Raw genomic sequence first — 19,377 nt, 5'->3', positions numbered from 1 at the left:
AGCGGGGGGCTGCTGTCCCAGTGCTCTGCACGACTGTCTCCGTGCCTCGGTGGTCTTTTGGGTGGGAGATGGGGCAATCCCCAGGACTTGCAGGTGCTAGCATGCTTCTGCACCTTGGGGAGCAACGGGGCCTTTCCCCCCCACCTGCGGTGCTCGGGGCTGCCTCCGTCACCTCCCGGTCCCCGATGGCAGATGGTTGGTGTGGGCTGACCTCCTTTCTCTTGGAAGGGTTCCCTTTCCCTCCTGCCTTCTCCTCACCGGCATCGCTTGGTTCCCCGAGCCCTGGCTGCAGAGGACCGTGCCGGAGCAGGATGGGGAGTTGTGCCTGCAACGGGCACGTAAATCCTGCCTGTACCCATGGTGTGATGGGGCGGGGGGAGAGCTCCCCAGGAAAGATGCACGGGGACCTTCCCCGGGCTGAGGAGCACCAGGGCCATCTGGTCACTCCATCTCCTGGCTGCCTGCATCACGCTTAGTTTGGCTTGCGTTCTTGGATGGTGTTTGCAACCTCCACAGTCGTCTTGTTTTGTTGAAAGAAAAGCGGAAGGGTTTGTGTTTAGTGTTTCAGCCCCGTCTGATGCTGGCATCGTCCTTCCCCTGGCACCGTGAGCACTAGGGGAGCACCATGAATTGGTTCCCACTCTGGTCTTCCCTGCTTGAAGGACCGTAGGGCGAGGGGCACGGAGGAGGGGAAGGGGCTGAAGAAGTCTCTCCTTTCAGCAAGCCCTGATGTGCATCAGGTAGAGGTGCTGAGCCCTGACCCCTTCCGTACCAGCCCAAGGGGATGAGGATGATGGCAGCACATCCATTCTGGAGGGGGTCTCCTCGCTCCAAGCAAGGGAAGCGAGCCCAAAGGGCACAGCCCCATCTCCAACAAGTTAAAATTACCCCGTGGAGCTCTCCGCAGAGCTGGGAGGCCCTGCTGCTGGGAGAAAGCAGGCTTGCAGCCAGATCCAGTGACGATAAATTCTCTCCTATATTGAGTGTAGTCTTAATTCTTGGCATCCACAGCCAAAGTTATTTTAAACTTGTCTACAGCTGCCCGCTTGCCTCGGAGTCATGTCCGTCAGTGCCCTGTGCGTATGGACTTGGGCTTTTAGGAATGCCTAGACCTGTCCCAGGCTTGGCAGGGCGGCTCCTGTATTTAATTGAATGATAAAGAGAGTGCGGAGATGAAGCTCTCCCCCTTCCCCAGGGGTTCTCTGGCTGCTGGAGCAAGTACCGTAACCACGAGGCTGGAAAACCCCTTTTCTTACCCCTCTTCTGGCTCCCTGGCATAGAGGTTGGGCCGTCAGGGTGGATGATCTCTCGGTAAATGGGGCGTGCTGGTGTGCGGTGGGAATGGGGGGACCAGGAATTGGAGTGGGGTCTCTGCTCCTTCTGTGGGGGTGTTAACTACTGGCTATGGGGCAGGGAGCATTTGGCTTTATGGGGTGAGCTTGCCCTGTTCTTTAGAGATGAAAGGCTCTGCTGTTCTGGGGTAAAACCCTCTGGAGATGTGAGTGAGAGGTCATCTTGGGGGTTTATGCTCTTCTCTAGATAGTGCTGGGTTTAGATCCCCAGGAAAGCAGGTTGAGGTTAGGTGCAGGGTTTTTATCAGCCCCCAAATTCTGCAGCGGTGCTGGGCTGCAGCCCCAGCACCGAGTACCCGGCCGGCTGCCTCTCGCCGGCAGCAGTTGGCGGCACTTCTGGACCGCGTTCCTGAGCTGCAAAGGAAAAGAGGGCACATAAACCCACCGCTTCAGCACGGTGCATCCCTGCCCAGGGGTATTTGGTCCTGGTGCTGATGCAGAAGATGAGCCTGGTGAGGCAGGAGAAATGCGAAACAGCTGTCAGAGCAGATTTCCCTCATTTACTCCTCTGTTCTCCCTCCTTGGTTTGCCCTACACATGTTACGAATTAGCCCTGCAGAAACAGATGGTTACGGGCAGGAGACAAATTTGTATTTGATGCTGTAGCCTGTTGCAAATGCTGCACTGTTTGGTTCATTTTATTTTCTAATCAACAGATTGTAATTTATGCCTATGCAAGAAAAAAAAAAAATACCAAGACCAATAAAATATCAAAACTGCTGGGAATGGTTTGGGTGTTTTGCAGGTGAATTTGCAGGTAGGAATGATGCACAGCTAGTAGATAGACAAAGCTATTCTTGTAGTTCTTACGTATATTCTCATGGCAAATCCTTGTTTTTCCAGCCTGACATACTAACTCTGGCATCAGCAGTTTTTACCTTGTCATCGAGCAGGCTCCGGGATGCAAAAACTGCTTGGAGCAATGATGAAAGCAAGACTTACTCTTAAAAACTCAATGACTTCCAGTAGTCTTAAGTCCGTGCCAGGCCATGGCTGTGTGCTCAGCCCATCCTGCTGTGACCTTCAGGCCATCCCTGGGCAGGAGTCCATCTGCTGCCTCATCGTGGGCATCAGGAGAGCCTGGCTTGGCCCTGAGGAGCAGCAAATGAGGCTGGGGGAGCAGGGAGGGCAAGGACAAAGCCTGACACAAACCATAATTAAGGGTGGCTGCAGGTTGCTCTCTTTTCCTTAACATGGGCTGTAAATTATTAGCAGGCAGCTAAAGAGCAAGTAGAAAGGAAATACTTAAGTGTCCTCAGCATCAGGAAGTTAATTTAGAGCATAAAAAAAGGCTGCAGAAAGGGAAATTGGACTGGCTTGAGCTTGGGGAGGGTCACACTGGTGTCTCTGCTTAACCAGGATGGGCTGGAGGCAGGCTGGTGGTGAGGAGCACCCATGTAGCTCCTTGCAGAAGGCCACCCTAGGGAAAGGCTTGTTCTCGGCTGGCCCTGGACCAGTCGTCTCCAGGAGAAGGAGGAGAGGGGCTGCATGGGTCTTTGCTCCAGCTCCCAGCTCAACGCTTACCTGAGAAAGGGCCGTGCAGGGCAGGAACAGCCTTCGTGAACCTGAGATCAACGGAGGAGGCAGGAAAAGGCCAATTCCAAGCCCTTGGAGAGTCCTGCTGTATTTACAGAAAGAGGTGAGGTGCAAGTCATAGCAAGGGCCCAGGGAGCACAAGCTGTATGCGGGCAGGGGAAGTGCTGGGTTAAAGCTGCGTCCTCCAGCAAAACGTCTCCGATGGAGCTGACCCCAAATGGTTTGCTGTGAGCAGCTCTTCACACATGTATGCGGGCAGGGGAAGTGCTGGGTTAAAACTGCGTCCTCCAGCAAAATGTCTCCGATGGAGCTGACCTCAAATGGTTTGCTGTAAGCAGCTCTTCACACATACACATCTCGCGCAGAGTAGCTCACACCACGCAAGCGTTCTCATTTCACCGCTGTGCAGCACCACATCTTGGGCAGAGTAAAAGCCGTTGGGGCTGTGCGGAAGCTCAGCAGCATCTCTCCTGTGGCACGGCGTGCCCTCCCCTGCTCCTCACTATGAACGCAGCCTCCTCTTGTAGCCAGCAAAGGCCGCCAGTGCCAGGCAAACCCGTTTGGTCTGGCTCCTGGCATTAAAGCAGCAAGCGCTGGTTTTCCAGAGGGACAAAAAGCAAGAAGACATACTTTAACTTGGAACAAACTTTTTTAAAATTTATTTTATAGATCACACGAGCCTGAGTGATCTTTGAATGCTGGTCACAAAAGAGAGATCACACCACCTCCTTTGCACAAACTGAAGTAAACCCTCTTCCAGTCTCGGCAGTCTCCTTCATTTGGAGCACAAGGAATGGAGAAAGAGAAAACCGCCTGGAGCTCCCTGCTCCCCTCGGAAGCAGAGGGCAGTGAAATCGGATGCAGTTTGATGCTACTACAGGGCCAGAGGCCAAACAAACCAGGCCCTCGTGCCCTGCTTAGCCACACTTCACACCCCCTCACAATGCGGGTGCTATTAGTGTTGTAGCCGCCTATAGTTCCTCCCTGACCAGGGGAGTGCTGGTATTTAGGCACATAGCTTGGAAAGGACTGTCTGACCTCCCCCTTCCACCCACTGCGGTCTCGAAGGCAAAGTACCCTCGTCTCCAAACCACATTCCTCTCCTATGCCGGGTAATGCTCTTGGAGTGCTGGTGTCGGCAGTGGGAGATGCGCTCGCTCTCTTTCCTGCCCCTGAGCCTGCTGTCGCCTGAAAGCCTACCTCGAATCACAAAGTGAACTGGAATTAACTCCACACAGGTGCCACAGAATGAGAAACAGGACCAACTTGCTAAGAAGGGACAGAAACTTTACAGCCTCCCTCTAATTAAAAGAAAAGTCCTTCACTAGAGGAGGAAGCCCTCAAAGAAACCGAGGCTGACCACACCTGCTGGGGAGAGCAACGATTTGTTGAGGATGCCACCGCCTCCCTCAAAATGCTACCAAGCTCGCACAGCTCACCACAAACCGGCAGAGGATACCTCCTGTCCTCACAGGAGCCAAGCAAAGAGGCAGCCTTAGAAGAAGAGAGATCAAAATAAGTAGGGAATTGGCTCACTTGCACAAGCCAGGGTTAAAAAAAAAAAAAAAGATAACAATAAAGTTAATTCATAGGCTGTCCTTGCAGGGCCTTCCTGGAGAAGCCAGAATTTGTCATTCATTTAAAAAAAAAATTAAATGAAAGTCAGAAAAATTACCACATACTTCCAAAACTGAAAGCACTTCTGCAAGTTTGGTACCAATTCATCATTGCCCTCTTCAGCCAAGAGGGAGACAAATCTCTGCCATGGCAAAGGTTGGCCAGGGAGTTCCAGAAAAGATTTGGTAAATCTTGGAGTAAACAAAATGGGGGGAGGTCATGTTTGCCTGGTGTCTCTGTTCCAAAGGTACATTACCACCTGTGATTTCTGTCCGTCAAGGCGAGAAGGCTTTCTCTAGCTCAAGGGATGGACCAACTGTTCCTGCACAATGTTCTTAATACTGTCAATTGAGCTGCCACAGCCTCAAGAGGCAGGTCAGATTTGCTCCAATGTGCACTGAACAACAGGAAAAGCAGCACGATGGGAAGGGGAACAGGGTGGGCAAATGACTGCCCATTTAATTTCGTCACTAATTAAAATCTTAAGTGCTATCAATGTGTTTGAGAAGGATATTTAGTATAGGATTCCTCAACATCAAGAACTGCTTTCCAGTCGTTTCCCTCTTAGATCGCCAACAAATGAACTTTCTTACCCTCTCCTTCAAACTTCAGTCCCTACAAAATTAAATTAAACTCACTTAGAAATAGTTCAAGATGGAGGGAATCCAGAAACGTATTTGGCGCAGGGCCACAGTGGTGAGGAAACAATGCCCTATGAAGCCATCCTAACCAACGTGTTTTAACCTTTGCAAGTCTGAAATTTCAGACGTTTGCTAACCTCTGGATCTGAGACAGCACAGAGGAGGAGAGCAGCAAGTCCTGTGGACAGAATGGGGTGAGGGAGGAGGGAGGCAGCTAACTGGCTCTTCTCGGTTCTATCCAGACTCTTCTCTCATCTTCATGCACACAAAATATAATAAAAACTAATAAGAATAAAAACTAAGCCCATGATGTACAAAAATGTGTCGACAGGGGGAGGAGGAAGGTGTCAGTTGCTCAGTTCTCTGTGTCTTATCACCTTCGTTAGCTTATAAATTATGCTCCTCTCCATCGCTTCCTTCGGGGAGGAGGGATGACTCTTCTGCAGCCAATCAGCTGGGATGGGTTTTGGTTTAAGCTGCTCTGGATCTTTTGGATAAGAAATGAAGGGAAAGGGAGGAATTCCTCAGAGGGAGGAGGAGAAAGAAATTCAGCAGCCACTGGCAGGAGTCACACAGGCTCCCTGAGACTTCACTTTATGGCGCTGACCCCCACGTCGCCGGCCTCCTCCTCCGATTTTTGACTGAAAAACAAGAAGAGACACTTTAGTGCACAGCGACCTCTGAATCAGGGTATCAACACAGCAAGACTTCAGATGGATTACACACACGTCCAGACAGCGGGAGGGCAGTTGTGACTGATCAGCTTCCTACCACTGCAGGAAGGAGATAAGGCAGGCAGACACACCATAAAGGAAGGAGGAGAGACAGATACACCATGAAGTTCAGTTCTTCAAGCTGGGGAGGACCTGATTTCCCAGTTTTCTGAATGCTTCACTCCCACGAGAGTCAGCAGGTTCCATGGGGCTCAGCATCCGGGAAATGGAGGCCTCAGGCTCCCTTGGTTTTATGCAGAATGGAAGGAGAGCCCCCCCCCACCCCCCCTCACCAGGGCTTTCTCGCTAACCTGACTCTGTTCCCAGCCTCAGGCCAGCAAGCCCACCGTTCCCTTTTAAAGCAGTCAAATACCTTATTGCCCTCACGGATGTGGGGCTCTTCATCCAGTGCAGGCTGAGGGGAAGCAGCAAGGAGAGAGAGGCAGAGGTAAGCAAGAACAAAAGCAAGACAGACTCTCAGGGGGAGCGATGAAACAAAGAGCATGCTCGGAGCACTACTTACTTACAACCACAGTGATGCTACACCAAGACAAAGAGGAGGCTGGGGATCAGTAAGAAGCCACAGGCATATGCGAAGGGAGAGCACCCCTGTCAGAGGGCCCTCTTTCAGCAGCCAGCCTGGCTCAAGAGGGTGAGATTTGACCAATGGCAACTAAGATAGCTAAAATTAAGAGGGGGAACACTGACCAGTTCTCTTGACAAAGTCAATTCCTGAACCTTTTTCACTTACTAGATAAGTACACTAAAAGGAGAAGACCTTTCTTCTATCAGTAATAAAGCTGATGAATAGCTCCCAAAGCCTGCAGTTAGAATTGAGTTTCTCTTCCTTTCAGACCAGAAAGGCTAGGTATCCTCGGACAAGCTGAGCTGAGAAGTCCTAACCAACAAAACAACCTGGATAAATTTCTCTAGAAAGAGATAAGCCTTTCCTTCTCCTTGGATGTCTCCATCCTCTCTCCCTGACAGGGCAGACGACCTGTGCCTAATGCTACTACTTAGGTTGTAATTTCTCTAGGGTAGGGATGTTCTACCTCTTATTCAGACAGCAGACACCCATTCTGTGACTGCCTGCTAGATGCTGCCCTAGTTCAGCTACTGGGTATGTGGAGACGCTTCTCCACCATGAGGACAGTCAAGTACTGAAACACTGTCATGGTTTAACCCCAGTCAGCAACCAAACACCACACAGCCGCTCGCTCACTCCCCTCCAGTGGGATGGGGAAGAGAACTGGAAGAGTAACAGTGGTTATGGCTGGGGTAGAGTTAATTTTCTTCATAATAGCTCGTGTGGGCTATGTTTTGAATTTGTACTCAAAACAGTGTTGATAATTCAGGGTTGTTTTAGTTATTGCTAGAGTCAAGGCCTTTTCTGCTCCTCACCCCACCCCACCAGCGAGGAGGCTGGGGGTGCACAAGAAGTTGGGAGGGGATGCAGCCAGGACAGCTGACCCCAACTGACCCAAGGGATATCCCACACCGTATGATGTCATGCTCAGCATATAAAGCTGGGGGAAGAAGGAGGAAGGGGGGCACACGCTCAGAGTGATGGCGTTTGCCTTCCCAAGTAACGGTTAGGCGTGATGGAGCCCTGCTTTCCTGGAGATGGCTGAACACCTGCCTGCCCAGGGGAAGCGGGGAATGAATTCCGTGGTTTGCTTGCGTTGCACGCATGGCTTTTGCTTTGCTTAAACTGTCTTTACCTCAACCCACGAGTGTTCTCATTTTTACCTTTCTGATTCTCTTCCCCGTGCCACTGGGGCTGAGTAAGCGAGCAGCTGGCTGGGGCTTAGCTGCTGGCTGAGGTTAAACCACGACAAACAAGTTGCCAAGGGAGGTTGTGCAGTCTTCCTCCTTGGAGGTTTTCAAGACATGACTGGATAAAACCCTGAGCAACCTAGTCTGACCTCACAGCTAATCCTACTTAGAGCAGGAGGTTAGACTAGATGCTTCCTGAGGTCCAACCTGAATTGTCGCAGGACCCTAAGCTGCTAGCTGCTGAAAGGTCAGCTATGAGGAGTCATCCAGTCATCAGAGAATTCCCATTTCTGCTGTGAGACTACTTACATTTCTATTTGTTTCTGTTGCACACATTGAGTCCCAAGGTGAGTTCAAGGGTATGAGGGGATAATGCTTGTGCTTTAGAGTGCCCTTCCTCCAACAGATGAAACCAGGATGCAAACAGCTAGGACAGACATGACATTTTCCTCACTTACCAATGGTTGCAGGGCAGTAGGTGTCAGTGGTGCTGCGGCTGTTGAGGGGGCTTCGTCCCCAGCTGGTGGGCCTCCAGCTGCCATCCCAGCTGGGGGAACACCATCCTCTCGTTTCGTAACAGCTCCCTTCTTGGTTGACTGCATCTTGATCTGCTGTGGCTTGGAGTTCATTGGCGAGTTATTGGTGGTCTGCAGTAACTGCAAGTTACAAAGGGAGAGGCCAAAATCAGCATTAAAACAGCTAGGCCAATGTGGCAAGGATCAATGCTGCTTTTTAACAAAAAGCCTCAAGCGAATTGATACCAATAGCCATCAGGAGAAGAACGCAGCAGCAGCTGTTCAAAGAAACCTAGGCCTCGGAGCTGCCCTCAGGAACCCTTATAGGGTGGAAAGGGCCACTCGGCTGAGGTGACACTCAACCCTCCACAACATGAATCAAAGGGACCGGCTACAAGCTGTCAGAAAGAGACTGAGCCTTAAGAACCATCTGGTTCACCCCCCACCTTCGCATGCCCTCATTCACACCAGCTAAAGACCCACCACACGACAAAGCACATCAGTCATCCGCAACCCATGTCAGGGCTGACGTTTGTGATCAAAGGATGGCCTCTTCCCTCAATTTTCCAGAGCTATCCGGATTCTCCTGCTGGTTTCTCAGTGCCAAAAGTAGCTAATGGGCAAAAAAAAGTCGGACTCTTCAGCCTTTACCTTAGTGATGGTACCCACAGCTTTGGTGCGGCCTTCACGGAAGACCAGCCGCTGGTCTATATGCAAATATTCTGGGGTTTTGATGAAGCGAAAGTGCACTGTGGCTTTGTCCCCTGTCCGCAGGCAGTCCTTGTCCATGCTGAGAATCGTGGCCGTCTGACGGATGCTGCCACAATGCACTGCAAATGTAATGCACAAAGGCTTTCAACAGCCAGTGCCATTAGTGGAATAAGCTTCAGACAGACACGTAAGGCAGCTCTTGCTACCCTACAGCTAACAGCCCTGCATTTGGAACGTAAAAATCTACTCTGTACCAAAGACTGTATGGGTGACGCAGCTGCCTTTGTTCAGTCTTCAAAAAGAAAACACACATAAGCTAGAACAGTTGCCTTCAAATGGAGACTTTCCTGAAGCACCCGCAACAGAATCCTATATACCAAGCGGCTGGGCTAGAGGGCAGGACCCAAAATGAGCCTTTCCATCAGCATTTGAAGCTGAAGAATCTTTGCACCACAGAAATCTGGCTCAGGCAGGCTTCAAGTACACTTGGAGTCACATATCTCCTTTTTACCTGCAACCTCCCCCAGGCTCCTCTGTAAGCTCCCTCCTCTCTAACACATCGCTGGGAAAGGTAAAACCAGGAACTATGGCTTATATTCAGGTTGATGGAGCCATCAGAGTAAAATTATCTCAGGCTAGAGCTGATTCAAACTGTTACCACTGGGAAACAAAGATGAGACAACACTGAGACACATACCCATGGCCTGATAGCGTGGGCTGATGGTGGTGGGGTGATGGAGCACCAGAATCTCTGCTTCAAACTCCCACGATGCTTGTGGATTCAGGCGGGGTGACACCATTACCATGCCTTTCCGGATGGAAGAACGCTTGATCTGAAAAGCAGAGACACAAAAAACCTTAGCGTGATTCTTCAGGGAAGAAATCTGTTTCTCTGGCTGACTGCATCCAGACGGATCCTAAGGGATTTCACAGATGTTAACTCATGCTCACCAAAAGGCAAAGCAAGAGCTGTTTAGCAGTACGTAACGATATTATGCAAAGGTTGCAAAAATCAAATTCAGCTGAAGTTTCTAAGGAAGCTTTAGCTAAGAGCGCTGGGAATGCTGGACACTGACACAGAAGTTTTAACTCATTGATCCTTTAAAAGCAAAACATACATCCCGGTTGCACATTATCCAAGCAGATGATCTCTCCAAAAGCATGATGTCTGCTAACACAACATGATAAGCCTGAACACATGAAGTTTGGTATAGTCTGAACTATATCCCCTTAAAATCAGTGCAGCTTCTATTGACAGAAACCTTTCAAAGCAGGAATTGCACTGAATTTTTATTTTTAAACTCCAAATCATGCAGCTGGTCCTACAAGATGAAAGGAACAGTGTAAATATGCTGCCCACCATATTAACGCAATTCCAGCACAAAAGGAAACTTTTCTTGCAGTGCCTCCACTTTGTTACACATCTCCAACACTATTCCTCATTACCTTGGGTCCCACTGCTATCACCTGGCAGCTGTCAGGTGGAACAACCAGGACATGGGACCTGGGATTTTATTCCGCTGCGAAATGAGGCAGCTGAGGTTTGCAGAAGCAGTCTTACTGCAGCTGAACTCCAAGAGCACTTTAAAATTAGGAGGGCGGTTCCTGTTCTGAGGGTCTAGAGCAGATCTTCTCACCTTTTTCAAAGCAAAGGAGGCAGTCTGGCCTCCCCGCACTTCTTTGACGGGCATTCTCTTGCGGTGGATGGACTTGACAGCGATAGGTAGGAAGTTGCCAAGGGGATCTGGCCCCAGCAGCAGGGTGTCATTTAGCTTGATTAGGCCTCTCAGTGTCGTCCCAGACACAACTGTACCTACACCCTGTGTCAAAAAAGAAAAAACAGTAATTGGGGTTACTTGACCATGCTAGCAGAAGAGCTCTAGAACTCCCCTCTCTAGGTAAGATATTTTCTTCAACCTAAAAGAGGGAACAGAAAATTCTTCTGAATACCAGGCCCCTTACCGGGACAGAGTAAGTATCATCTATCTGGAATTCTGCTGGCTCTTCTTCCCTGTAACTGGTCCGTGGAGATAAGAGATTAAGAAACATCTTCAGCAAATCTAGGTTCTCCCCGGTGACATTTGAAATCTGGAAAATCGGGCACATCCTGTAAAGGAAAAATCGATGAAAATGGAGTTAGTTCACCTCCCCGCCTGGGATTCCACATGTAGGAAGACAACCAAAATCTTGGGACTGAATTCAACACACAGTGCTAGGAAGGGAGAGCCTGGCAAGCAGTCAGATGCACAACACCCCATGTTTGAAAACCTGCAACATTGCCTCTGTGTTCTAATGACATTCAGGAAAAGGTGTAAGGTTCCAGGACTGAAGGAAGCTGAATACCCTGCCATCTTCTGCAGACTGCCCAGAAGCAGCCTCTCATTTCCGTCTCAGAGAGGGGAACACAACCTCAGAATCAAGACATTCTAATGGAATCAACACACCACATGGCAGATGCAACCTTCACACATCTAGACAATGGGACTCTCTTTCTGAATCTTCTCACCCAGTCTCCAAATAAGATCGAAAGAGAAACGACTCTCCTCTACTCCCGTTACCTCTCTGAGCTGAAGTTGGAGGCTGTTACAATGACATCATCCTTGCTCTGAACCAGCACGGGAATCTTCCTGCACCCTGGGGACTTCAGCAGTCGCTGTAACAGCTTCAGGGTTTCTTAAAGGGTGAAATGAATATCGTTAGGGCAGCATCTCCCGTCTTGACAAATCGCTTTTGCGGGGTCTCTCCTCGAAGGGAGACTGTTGCTCTTGCCACAAATAGACAGGAGAAGATGGCTAAAGGTGCGTGAGTGAGACTACGAGTTTGCTGCAGCCCCGGTGGGACTTAGGAGCCATTCCATCTTCCATTTCATGCCAGCTAGCCTGCTGCCAAGCGTCACCATACATGAACAGACATACATGTTCGTATCTGCAAGTGCAATGCTGTGAAGTAGACATTTTATAGCTGTCTTAAGTAGCTTTAAGCAGTTACAAGGTATTTCCTCTTCCTATAAAAGATTTTTGTATTGAATTCAATGAAAACCAGCAGCACTCAAGAATTTAAATATTTGAGAACATGTGAATTAGAAATCAGTTTTGACCAAACAAACCTCAACACAATTTCCCTGGCAATCAACCTGCCGTAGAAGGTTGGAAAATGAGAGAACTAAAGATCACCATCACAGACTAGGACACTGTAGGTGGACCAGACCCAAAATTAAATATTTTGGGACCAATCTCATGGTTCCCAACTTTGATCTTTTGCCTCTTTTTAATTTATTTTCTAAGCCTCCTATCTATCAGCCAGCAGGGCATTTCCTGATGCACTAGCATCAGCCTCCTGCAATGTGCCTTACAATAAATTAGGAAAAAAAAAAAAAGGCTAGCAAGGGCTTAAAAGAGCAGATCATTTATATTCTACAATTGTCATCCAATTAGACGGTTTTTGTGAACAAATGATTGCCTACGGGAAAGTAATGTTTTGGATACAGAGACACAAACATCTAATCATGCCATCTGCTCTTCACAGATAGACACAAGATTTGACTCAAGTGTAATTTAAACAGAACATGACACAGGAGTGGCTTCTCCCAAGAGCAGCTCTTCTCTCCTCACTCCAAGCCAAACCTTCTCCTTCCTTCCCAGTTGTTATCTTACGGTCAGGCCTTACATTTATTTGCCAAACATCTATTATAGAGACATCCAGATTATCTTCTGATCACATGCGTCTGTTTACCTGAAACATATTTAAGATTTTTACAATAATGAACTAACCACAGACAGTATTGGGACCATTCACTTTCCTGATTCTTAGGACTGATTATCAAAAGAATAATTGCTCCAATTAACCACAGCATGTTCCTGAAGGTGTGAGAAACACATCAAGAGAATTTTAAAGGTGAGAGTTGGCGTCAGCCTGAAAAAATGTCCAGCATAGGTTAAAGGGGCACTGCTTTAACTGCTGCTGAGCAAAAAAGTCGCTAGTCCCTGCTGCTCACTGCCATCCCTGCTTGTGTCTAGTCCAGTCCTGCTACCACAGCCCACATATGCCGCTGCCTTGAACCACGATTTATAAAGTGTTGGTTGGTTGTTCAGACAGAGGAAGGAGCTGCTGTAGTTATGCCAGCGTATCTGAGAAGTGCCCAGGTGAGCAGGATGTAACAAGCAGCTGCCCCTTCATCTAACGGCTGCCAGAGAACAAGTCTGATCATAGCTTAAGATCACGCTCAAACTGTAGGCAAGGAGGAAAGCAGCTTTCAAGAGGACTTCCAGACTTTCCCTCCACGTTTAAATACCCAGAGAGAACGCAAAGCCACAACTCCAACTGTATGCTTCTCCCCTTAGAGGTCAATCAAGCAAAACCCTGTGGCAAACACTTCTGGGTTGCCCAGCTGAGTCCCTCAACTCGGGTAATTTTGAAATGGTGACTTTGAGTGAACTGCCTGCAAAATGGGCAAGGGAAGAGGATCGATTTCTGGAAGGTGTTTAAGATGCAGCCAAAACCAGATAAGCAGTTTTCCTCCAGCAGTAATTCCTGAACCCAAGCAGAGGACAACAGCATGTCCAGAAGTAAGAAATAGCCCTGGAGAGAGCTCTGTAGGACTCACCTTGCAGGATGTTGGCAGGGCACATGTCGATCTTGGTCACCACAACAAAGACGGGAACATTAAGTGCAAGCGCCAGGCCCAAGTGCTCCTTGGTCATTCCAACAATCCCAGCGTTACTGCCAACCTACACCGGGATACAAGACACAGGGATGTAAATGTTCCTCCTGTAGTAAGCTGGGTTACAGAGAAGGTCTTGTGTCAGACATAGAGTAGGCTGTGATTAGGTTGTAGATGTGTCATTGGGACTGTATGAGCAGACTCAGCTCATTTAAAATGCTGTTGGACACTGGCTAAGGACTCATTTCTCCTCGGTTTTAACGAGGTTTTCTGGAATTTAGAAATCTTTCCGTTTTCAAGAATCATACACCTCGGGCCTGCCTGGGACTGACACTCCTGGGGCACTTGCCTCAGAGTCCTGGTGAGATATCCCCAGTGGCTTCTGCTCTCCACCTCTGGGAGATGCTGCCTCCCTCCACAACCCCACAGGGATTTTGCAATAGGAAAAAAGTTGAGGCTGTTAAAGCTGTGAACAACCCCGCTCCTGCTGGTACAGTACATCTTTCTTGCTACCTACCATAAGCATGCAGAAGTCAGGTAAATGGCCGGTCATGCCAAAGACGGTGGTTTTCAGGTACTTTTCATGACCAGCCAGATCAATGAAAGTAATGACCTTGGTGGATTTCTCACAGATCTTTGTCCATTCCAAGCTGCCACCGTGGCTATCAGGCTTGTTCACCACGTTGCCCTCACTGTCGAAGCCCAGAATGTCATTGCCCACGCTGCTGGTGCGGCCTGACTCAATCTCATGCTTATGGCGGAAGAGCTTTTGCCGAGCAAAGCCTCGGCCATTGTCTAGTTCGCCATGTGTCAAGACTCCCAGCAACGTGCTCTTTCCTGCGTCCACATTGCCAACCACTGCTACCCTGGAGGGGAACAGAAAAAGGAACCTGGTAAAATATGATACCTGAAGAAACAAGTAACTGATAAAAAAAAAACCCAAGCACCACTGCTCCTGCAAATAACTAGCTTTTTGTCCCTAACCTTCAAACAGAGATTCAAAAATGTTAGCCCTGCACAAGCAGAGCAGAGATTCTTTCACAGTTATTAGTTAACAGCGGAGATCCCAGACTCTGAGGACTAGGATGTGGAAGACTGTGGAAACATGTCACTGGTGTCCAGAACACAGTCAGCTGACCTTGACGTTGCTTGATGCCATACAGAATCTCTCTCTTCCTACTCTCTGCAATCCAACATATACACTGTGGCAATTCAAAAGAAAGACTAAATCCCACCTTGGTCTAGAATACCTCTGCCTTTCTCATATTCCTCATGTTGCAATAGTACCAGGCGCTAGGGAGAGCCCCGAAATTTAAATTGCTGTTCCCAGAAAAGGAAAAGCTCAAACAACAATGACACGTTTTAGGGGAAAACCCTCTCCTACAGCAATCTCCCTCCTTGTCTCTGACAAAGGTGGCTATTACGGCTGTTGGCAAATGTTGGAAATCCATTCCATCCAGGTCTGGGCAGACTCTCAAGTCATGTTACACAAGCTATTATATGTCCATTAAAAGGTGACTTGGATCATCACAGTCTTGGAAGAGAACTGAACCCTTAGTCAAAAGTGTTGTGTGCCAGCAGCGTGCATATACGCACAGACAGACAGACACATGTCCATGTGTGACTCCCTCCTGGGATTCCAGCACACAGAAGATCCCCAAACTGTGAAGCTGTCACGTAGAGAGCTGCAGCCTTCTGCCAAACACAGGCAAATCTCCACAAACAGTTTGTTCACAAAAGAGACAGCAACAACAACAAAAAGGCAATTTCATTAGCAAGGAGTGGTCAAACTCCATTCCCTTTGTTGGGTAACTCTTAACACCCAAACTCCAATCGGCGCTGCTGGCTCAGCATCGGTACCGACTGCTCACACTGTAAAAATGCAGCTGAGCTGCTGACTAACCCTGTCTCCACCCGGCTCCTCACCTGACCTCCAGGAAGTCGTTGTCACCCACACGTTTCCGAACGAGGTAGTCCTGCACCTTGCCCCCTGCCTCCTGATGCTCCCGCAGGAGGATCACATCTGCCTCGATCTGCTCTGCCATGCTCTTCAACGTGGCATAGGATGCTTCCATATCTGCCTCGCTCAGACCGTATTCAGTCCCATCTAGTAGGATGTTGAGGAGATAAAGGACAGTCAGTGAGCACCGCCTCGCAACAGCCAGCAGCGATGTCATTCTGCCTGGGACTTTCACGCTGATCAGGATTTATAGGTGGACTGGAGATGTCAGCCACGTGAACAGAATAAGCACCCTTTGCCCAAAATAAAAAAAGAATGGTCTTCACTCTAAGTCTTAAAAGATACTAGAAAAGCACCATCTTTCATCCAGAGGAGTTTTCTTCACAATTTCCACAAGCAAATAATTAGGGCTTGGCAAGAAAGAAACATTTCTCTCTAATTCCTTTACTTCGCATTCTGAAGGTACTTTGCGTGCAATTTCCTTCAGTCAGATAAAACATCTCCTCTCGCGTTGCAATAAAGGGAAAAGCATTAACAAAAGGAAAGCTCTGACTGAAATATCACCACAATTAACCAGCAAATGTGGGACCAATTTAAATAATCAGCTGATTTTATAAAACCACATCCCAAGTACGCATTTTCTGCAAGCCTGGCCTGCACAGCGATTTCTTTAGCCCCCACGTACTCCAGTTAAAACAATGTTTTTGGCATGTCTCACTGTCTTCGTTCAGGCATTCGAAAGAAATGCTGACAGCACGCAAGGCTAGAAAAAACCAAGGAGGTACTGCTGCCTCTGAACGGCCCACCCAAGCAATGAGCTGAGAGTCAGAGCAAGCCAGTGGCAACTATCTAGACAGTTTCAAGGCGACCACAGCTCTCAGCTTCTCTCCTAACCCAGATGCTGAGAAGCTGCACAGATTTCAGGCCAGAATCTCCTCTGAGGGTAAAAAAAAAAAGAAAAAACAACAAACAAAGGTGGAGAGCCACATTGTACCTGGATGACCAAAGCTATTGCTGTGTGCGCGTTCATATGCATGGCTGATTCATCGGCTGGTAAGCAGTAACTGCAGTTTGCATGAACTAATCAGCATTTTAACTACTGCACAGCTCAACAACAAGTAGAGTTGCTGGGTGACTTCAATCTGGCTCATAAGCTGGCTGAGAAGCTGCTGAGATGGTGGTGAAAACAAAAAGCACCACGGCTGGGGTCTTGGGTCATAGAAGGGGAATGAGAAGTGGGGGACAGGAGAGGGTAAGAGCCAAGGGAGAAACGGAAGGGTCACTACCGATGAAGCAGTGAGTTTCCTGGCAGTCTTCACTCGCTTCTCAGTCATCCGAGAATGATCATCGACGATGATCAAAGCCATAGGCACTCAAAGTGAATGAGAAATGCAATGGTGGCAGGGATATCAGGATTTTTTTTCTGTTGGCTACTGTTTCCAATTTGCAGAAAAGTTCCCCATCTTCCTTGACTATGCAGCAACCCAAAATGAAGTCAGAAGCTTTAGGTGACGTTTTAAGAAACAAATGCCTACTTTTAAGTACATCATTGCAATAACCACCAGTTAACACCCTGACAAGGTACCCTAGAAGAGAAAGCAGCTACTAGCCTGAATACCTAGCTCTCCGCCGCAAATGTGGTTATCAAAGGACTGAGGCTATATATAGGTGGGAAGCTCACTTGGAGGCAAGAGCACCATCACTGTGATACTGGCTAAATGACCACCGGCCATCTAATCCTGGCTTCTCTTCTATGTTGGCTGCTTCATAAGACACCAAGAAACCCCAAAAAGCACACAGTTCTGAGGTAACACAGCTCTTTCTCTCCATTATCTCAGCCAACCCTGGCACTGAAAACCAGAGCTTTGTATTTTTCCTCAAACATAGTAACTAGTAGAACGTCTGATCATAACAACTTGATATCCAGCAGATACCTAATATATTGGAAAGATGCCTTTAGCCTTACAATAGCCATAGATAATTCTTCTGCATTCAGAAAAGAAATTTCGGTTTCAAAGCCAGGCCATGTTCAATATTATTTTACCAGCATCAGATGCAGATATCCAAATTGTGACAAAGAACAAAAAGGTAATCCATGCTAACTGCTAAAATCTGCAAAGCAAATGACTGCAGTCACACCGGAGTTAATGTGACGATAAAGGCCTCACGCTGAGAAAAAGAAAACCTTTCTCTCTGTAGTACAAACACACAGTAACAAAGAAACTCAGCAGCATGTATTTGGGCTATCTGAAGTATCTCCAATATATTCCTGTGAGGTAAAAATCTTGTTATTTACAATGGCAAAGTGAACAAAACCAGACAGAACAAGACCTCCACTAGACATTGAGGATGATTCACTGTACTGAAACTGTTACTATAATTTCAGATCCTTCATCTTTTCCTGGTGTGCCCAGGCAGCTTATGCCTTATTTCAAAAAAAGAACTTGAATGATTTTATACAAAAAATATGTTTTGCTCCACTACATAAGACAGTTGTTGGCAGGAATAAAATAAAAGAATCTGTCCCACATGTTCTGCTGTACTTCATGGAGGCTTCCAAGTTATTCTGGAGAAGTAAGAACTACCTTCAGCAGTTGTCCAGTTAGATGAACTAGGTTTTTCTTATAATTTTAATGTTTGTTGTTGTTTTCCTGAGGAAGCCATACTCACCTGATCCTTGACCAATGACATAGATGGTCTCCCCACATCCCTCATCAATTCTCTCTGACATCTGCCGGAGCAAACTGTCATACTGCTCTGAAGTTGGGCTCACCATCACCAGCTGGAAAAAAGATTAAATATCCATTTGCAGATGTCAAGCAAACAATTTCAAAACCAGCTTCAGTTATAAGGACAATCAATCGTGTGCTCTACTGAAAGAGAAGGGCTCTTTTTCTTGGACTACTTTCTGTTGGTTTTGGTTTTTTTGGGTCTTGTTGTTGTTTTGGTTTTTTTACACCAGCTTCACTGACAGCTATTTCCTTGTGACACCACACAAGGTTATTTGTCTGAGCTCAGAGTTCATTTACGTTGGGAGATATACTTCAAAGCAGTTAAGAACACCAAGCATCTCATTTTGAAGTAACCAATGTTTAAAAGCCACATTTAAGTGAACATCCCACTTCTACTTCTGTGTAATACATGTTTCCATACAAGGAAAACAGAAAAGGGAGGAGATATTTTCTCCAACGAAATTCCTTAGCTGGGTACTCCACATCCTCCGCTGCACAGAGTGCTGCTGCTCCCCAAAAGCATCCCGGACAGTCAGAGGAAGCCAGCCAGACCTCACTGCAGAGCACACCTAGGCCCCAAAACCTGGGGCATCTCCTAAGTCTTTCACATACTTGATCTCCCCTTTTGGTTTTGAGTGGGCAGAGGGGAAGGAAAGAAGACAAATAAGCATTATTTTCAAACTCCTAACGAAACTTTACACTACAGTGCTCAGAGGCAGACGTACAATGCAGTTTGTATGAGCATATTTGGATGTTTCACCAGCGGAGAGCTGCAGTTTTGCAAGCCAGCGGCTGTGTTACCAACAAGCTTTGACTGCAGCTATTGCAACAACCACAACTTCCTTTGCCCTTCCCTGCAGAGGCATCAAGAGAACGAAAAAGTGGACAGAAAGAAAGCACAAAATGAAGACAACAAGATAGTGCTTCGGGAAGGGTTTTTTCTTAGGACAGAACGGTGTAGCACCATTTCTGGCAAAAACCTGCATCGCTCATACAGTACAGCTGATGACACTCGCACGGAGCAGCCACAATGGTGGGGTGGCAGTGGCAGACCAAGGAGACCTTCATCATCTCTTCAGGACTGACTACCTGCTCTCTGGCTGCCTCTACGGTTACAAATCTGTTGGTAGTCGAGCATCCCGGTACAGCGGCTCAATAGCTGTT

General features: G+C 47.9%; 1 protein-coding gene across 1 annotated transcript; it reads right to left on the bottom strand.

Moving 5' to 3' along the window:
- Positions 1-5,115: 5,115 nt before the first annotated feature.
- Positions 5,116-18,261, bottom strand: GTPBP1 (GTP binding protein 1). Its single transcript, XM_009704024.1, has 11 exons — positions 18,152-18,261; positions 15,448-15,628; positions 14,039-14,387; positions 13,465-13,588; positions 11,420-11,534; positions 10,824-10,968; positions 10,499-10,681; positions 9,559-9,694; positions 8,802-8,980; positions 8,094-8,291; positions 5,116-5,787 (listed from the first exon to the last, which is right to left on the bottom strand). Exons 1-11 carry the CDS (start codon positions 18,255-18,257, stop codon positions 5,695-5,697), a joined length of 1,809 nt encoding a protein of 602 aa, XP_009702326.1. The 5' UTR covers positions 18,258-18,261; the 3' UTR covers positions 5,116-5,694.
- Positions 18,262-19,377: the final 1,116 nt, after the last annotated feature.

Source organism: Cariama cristata, unplaced genomic scaffold (genome assembly GCF_000690535.1).
Source record: "Cariama cristata isolate BGI_N322 unplaced genomic scaffold, ASM69053v1 scaffold23307, whole genome shotgun sequence".
Lineage (NCBI taxonomy): Eukaryota > Metazoa > Chordata > Aves > Cariamiformes > Cariamidae > Cariama > Cariama cristata.
The sequence above is the reverse complement of the archived record's forward strand: the minus strand, read 5'-3'. Positions and strand labels throughout refer to the sequence as shown.

Excerpts from the sequence above, each read along its gene's own strand:
- GTPBP1 (XM_009704024.1), bottom strand. The coding sequence starts at position 18,257 with ATGGTGAGCCCAACTTCAGAGCAGTATGACAGTTTGCTCCGGCAGATG. Across the intron at positions 14,388-15,447 it reads AACGACTTCCTGGAGGTCAG|GGTAGCAGTGGTTGGCAATG; the intron begins GTGAGGAGCCGG and ends GTTCCCCTCCAG. Across the intron at positions 13,589-14,038 it reads CTGACTTCTGCATGCTTATG|GTTGGCAGTAACGCTGGGAT; the intron begins GTAGGTAGCAAG and ends ATCCCGGTGTAG.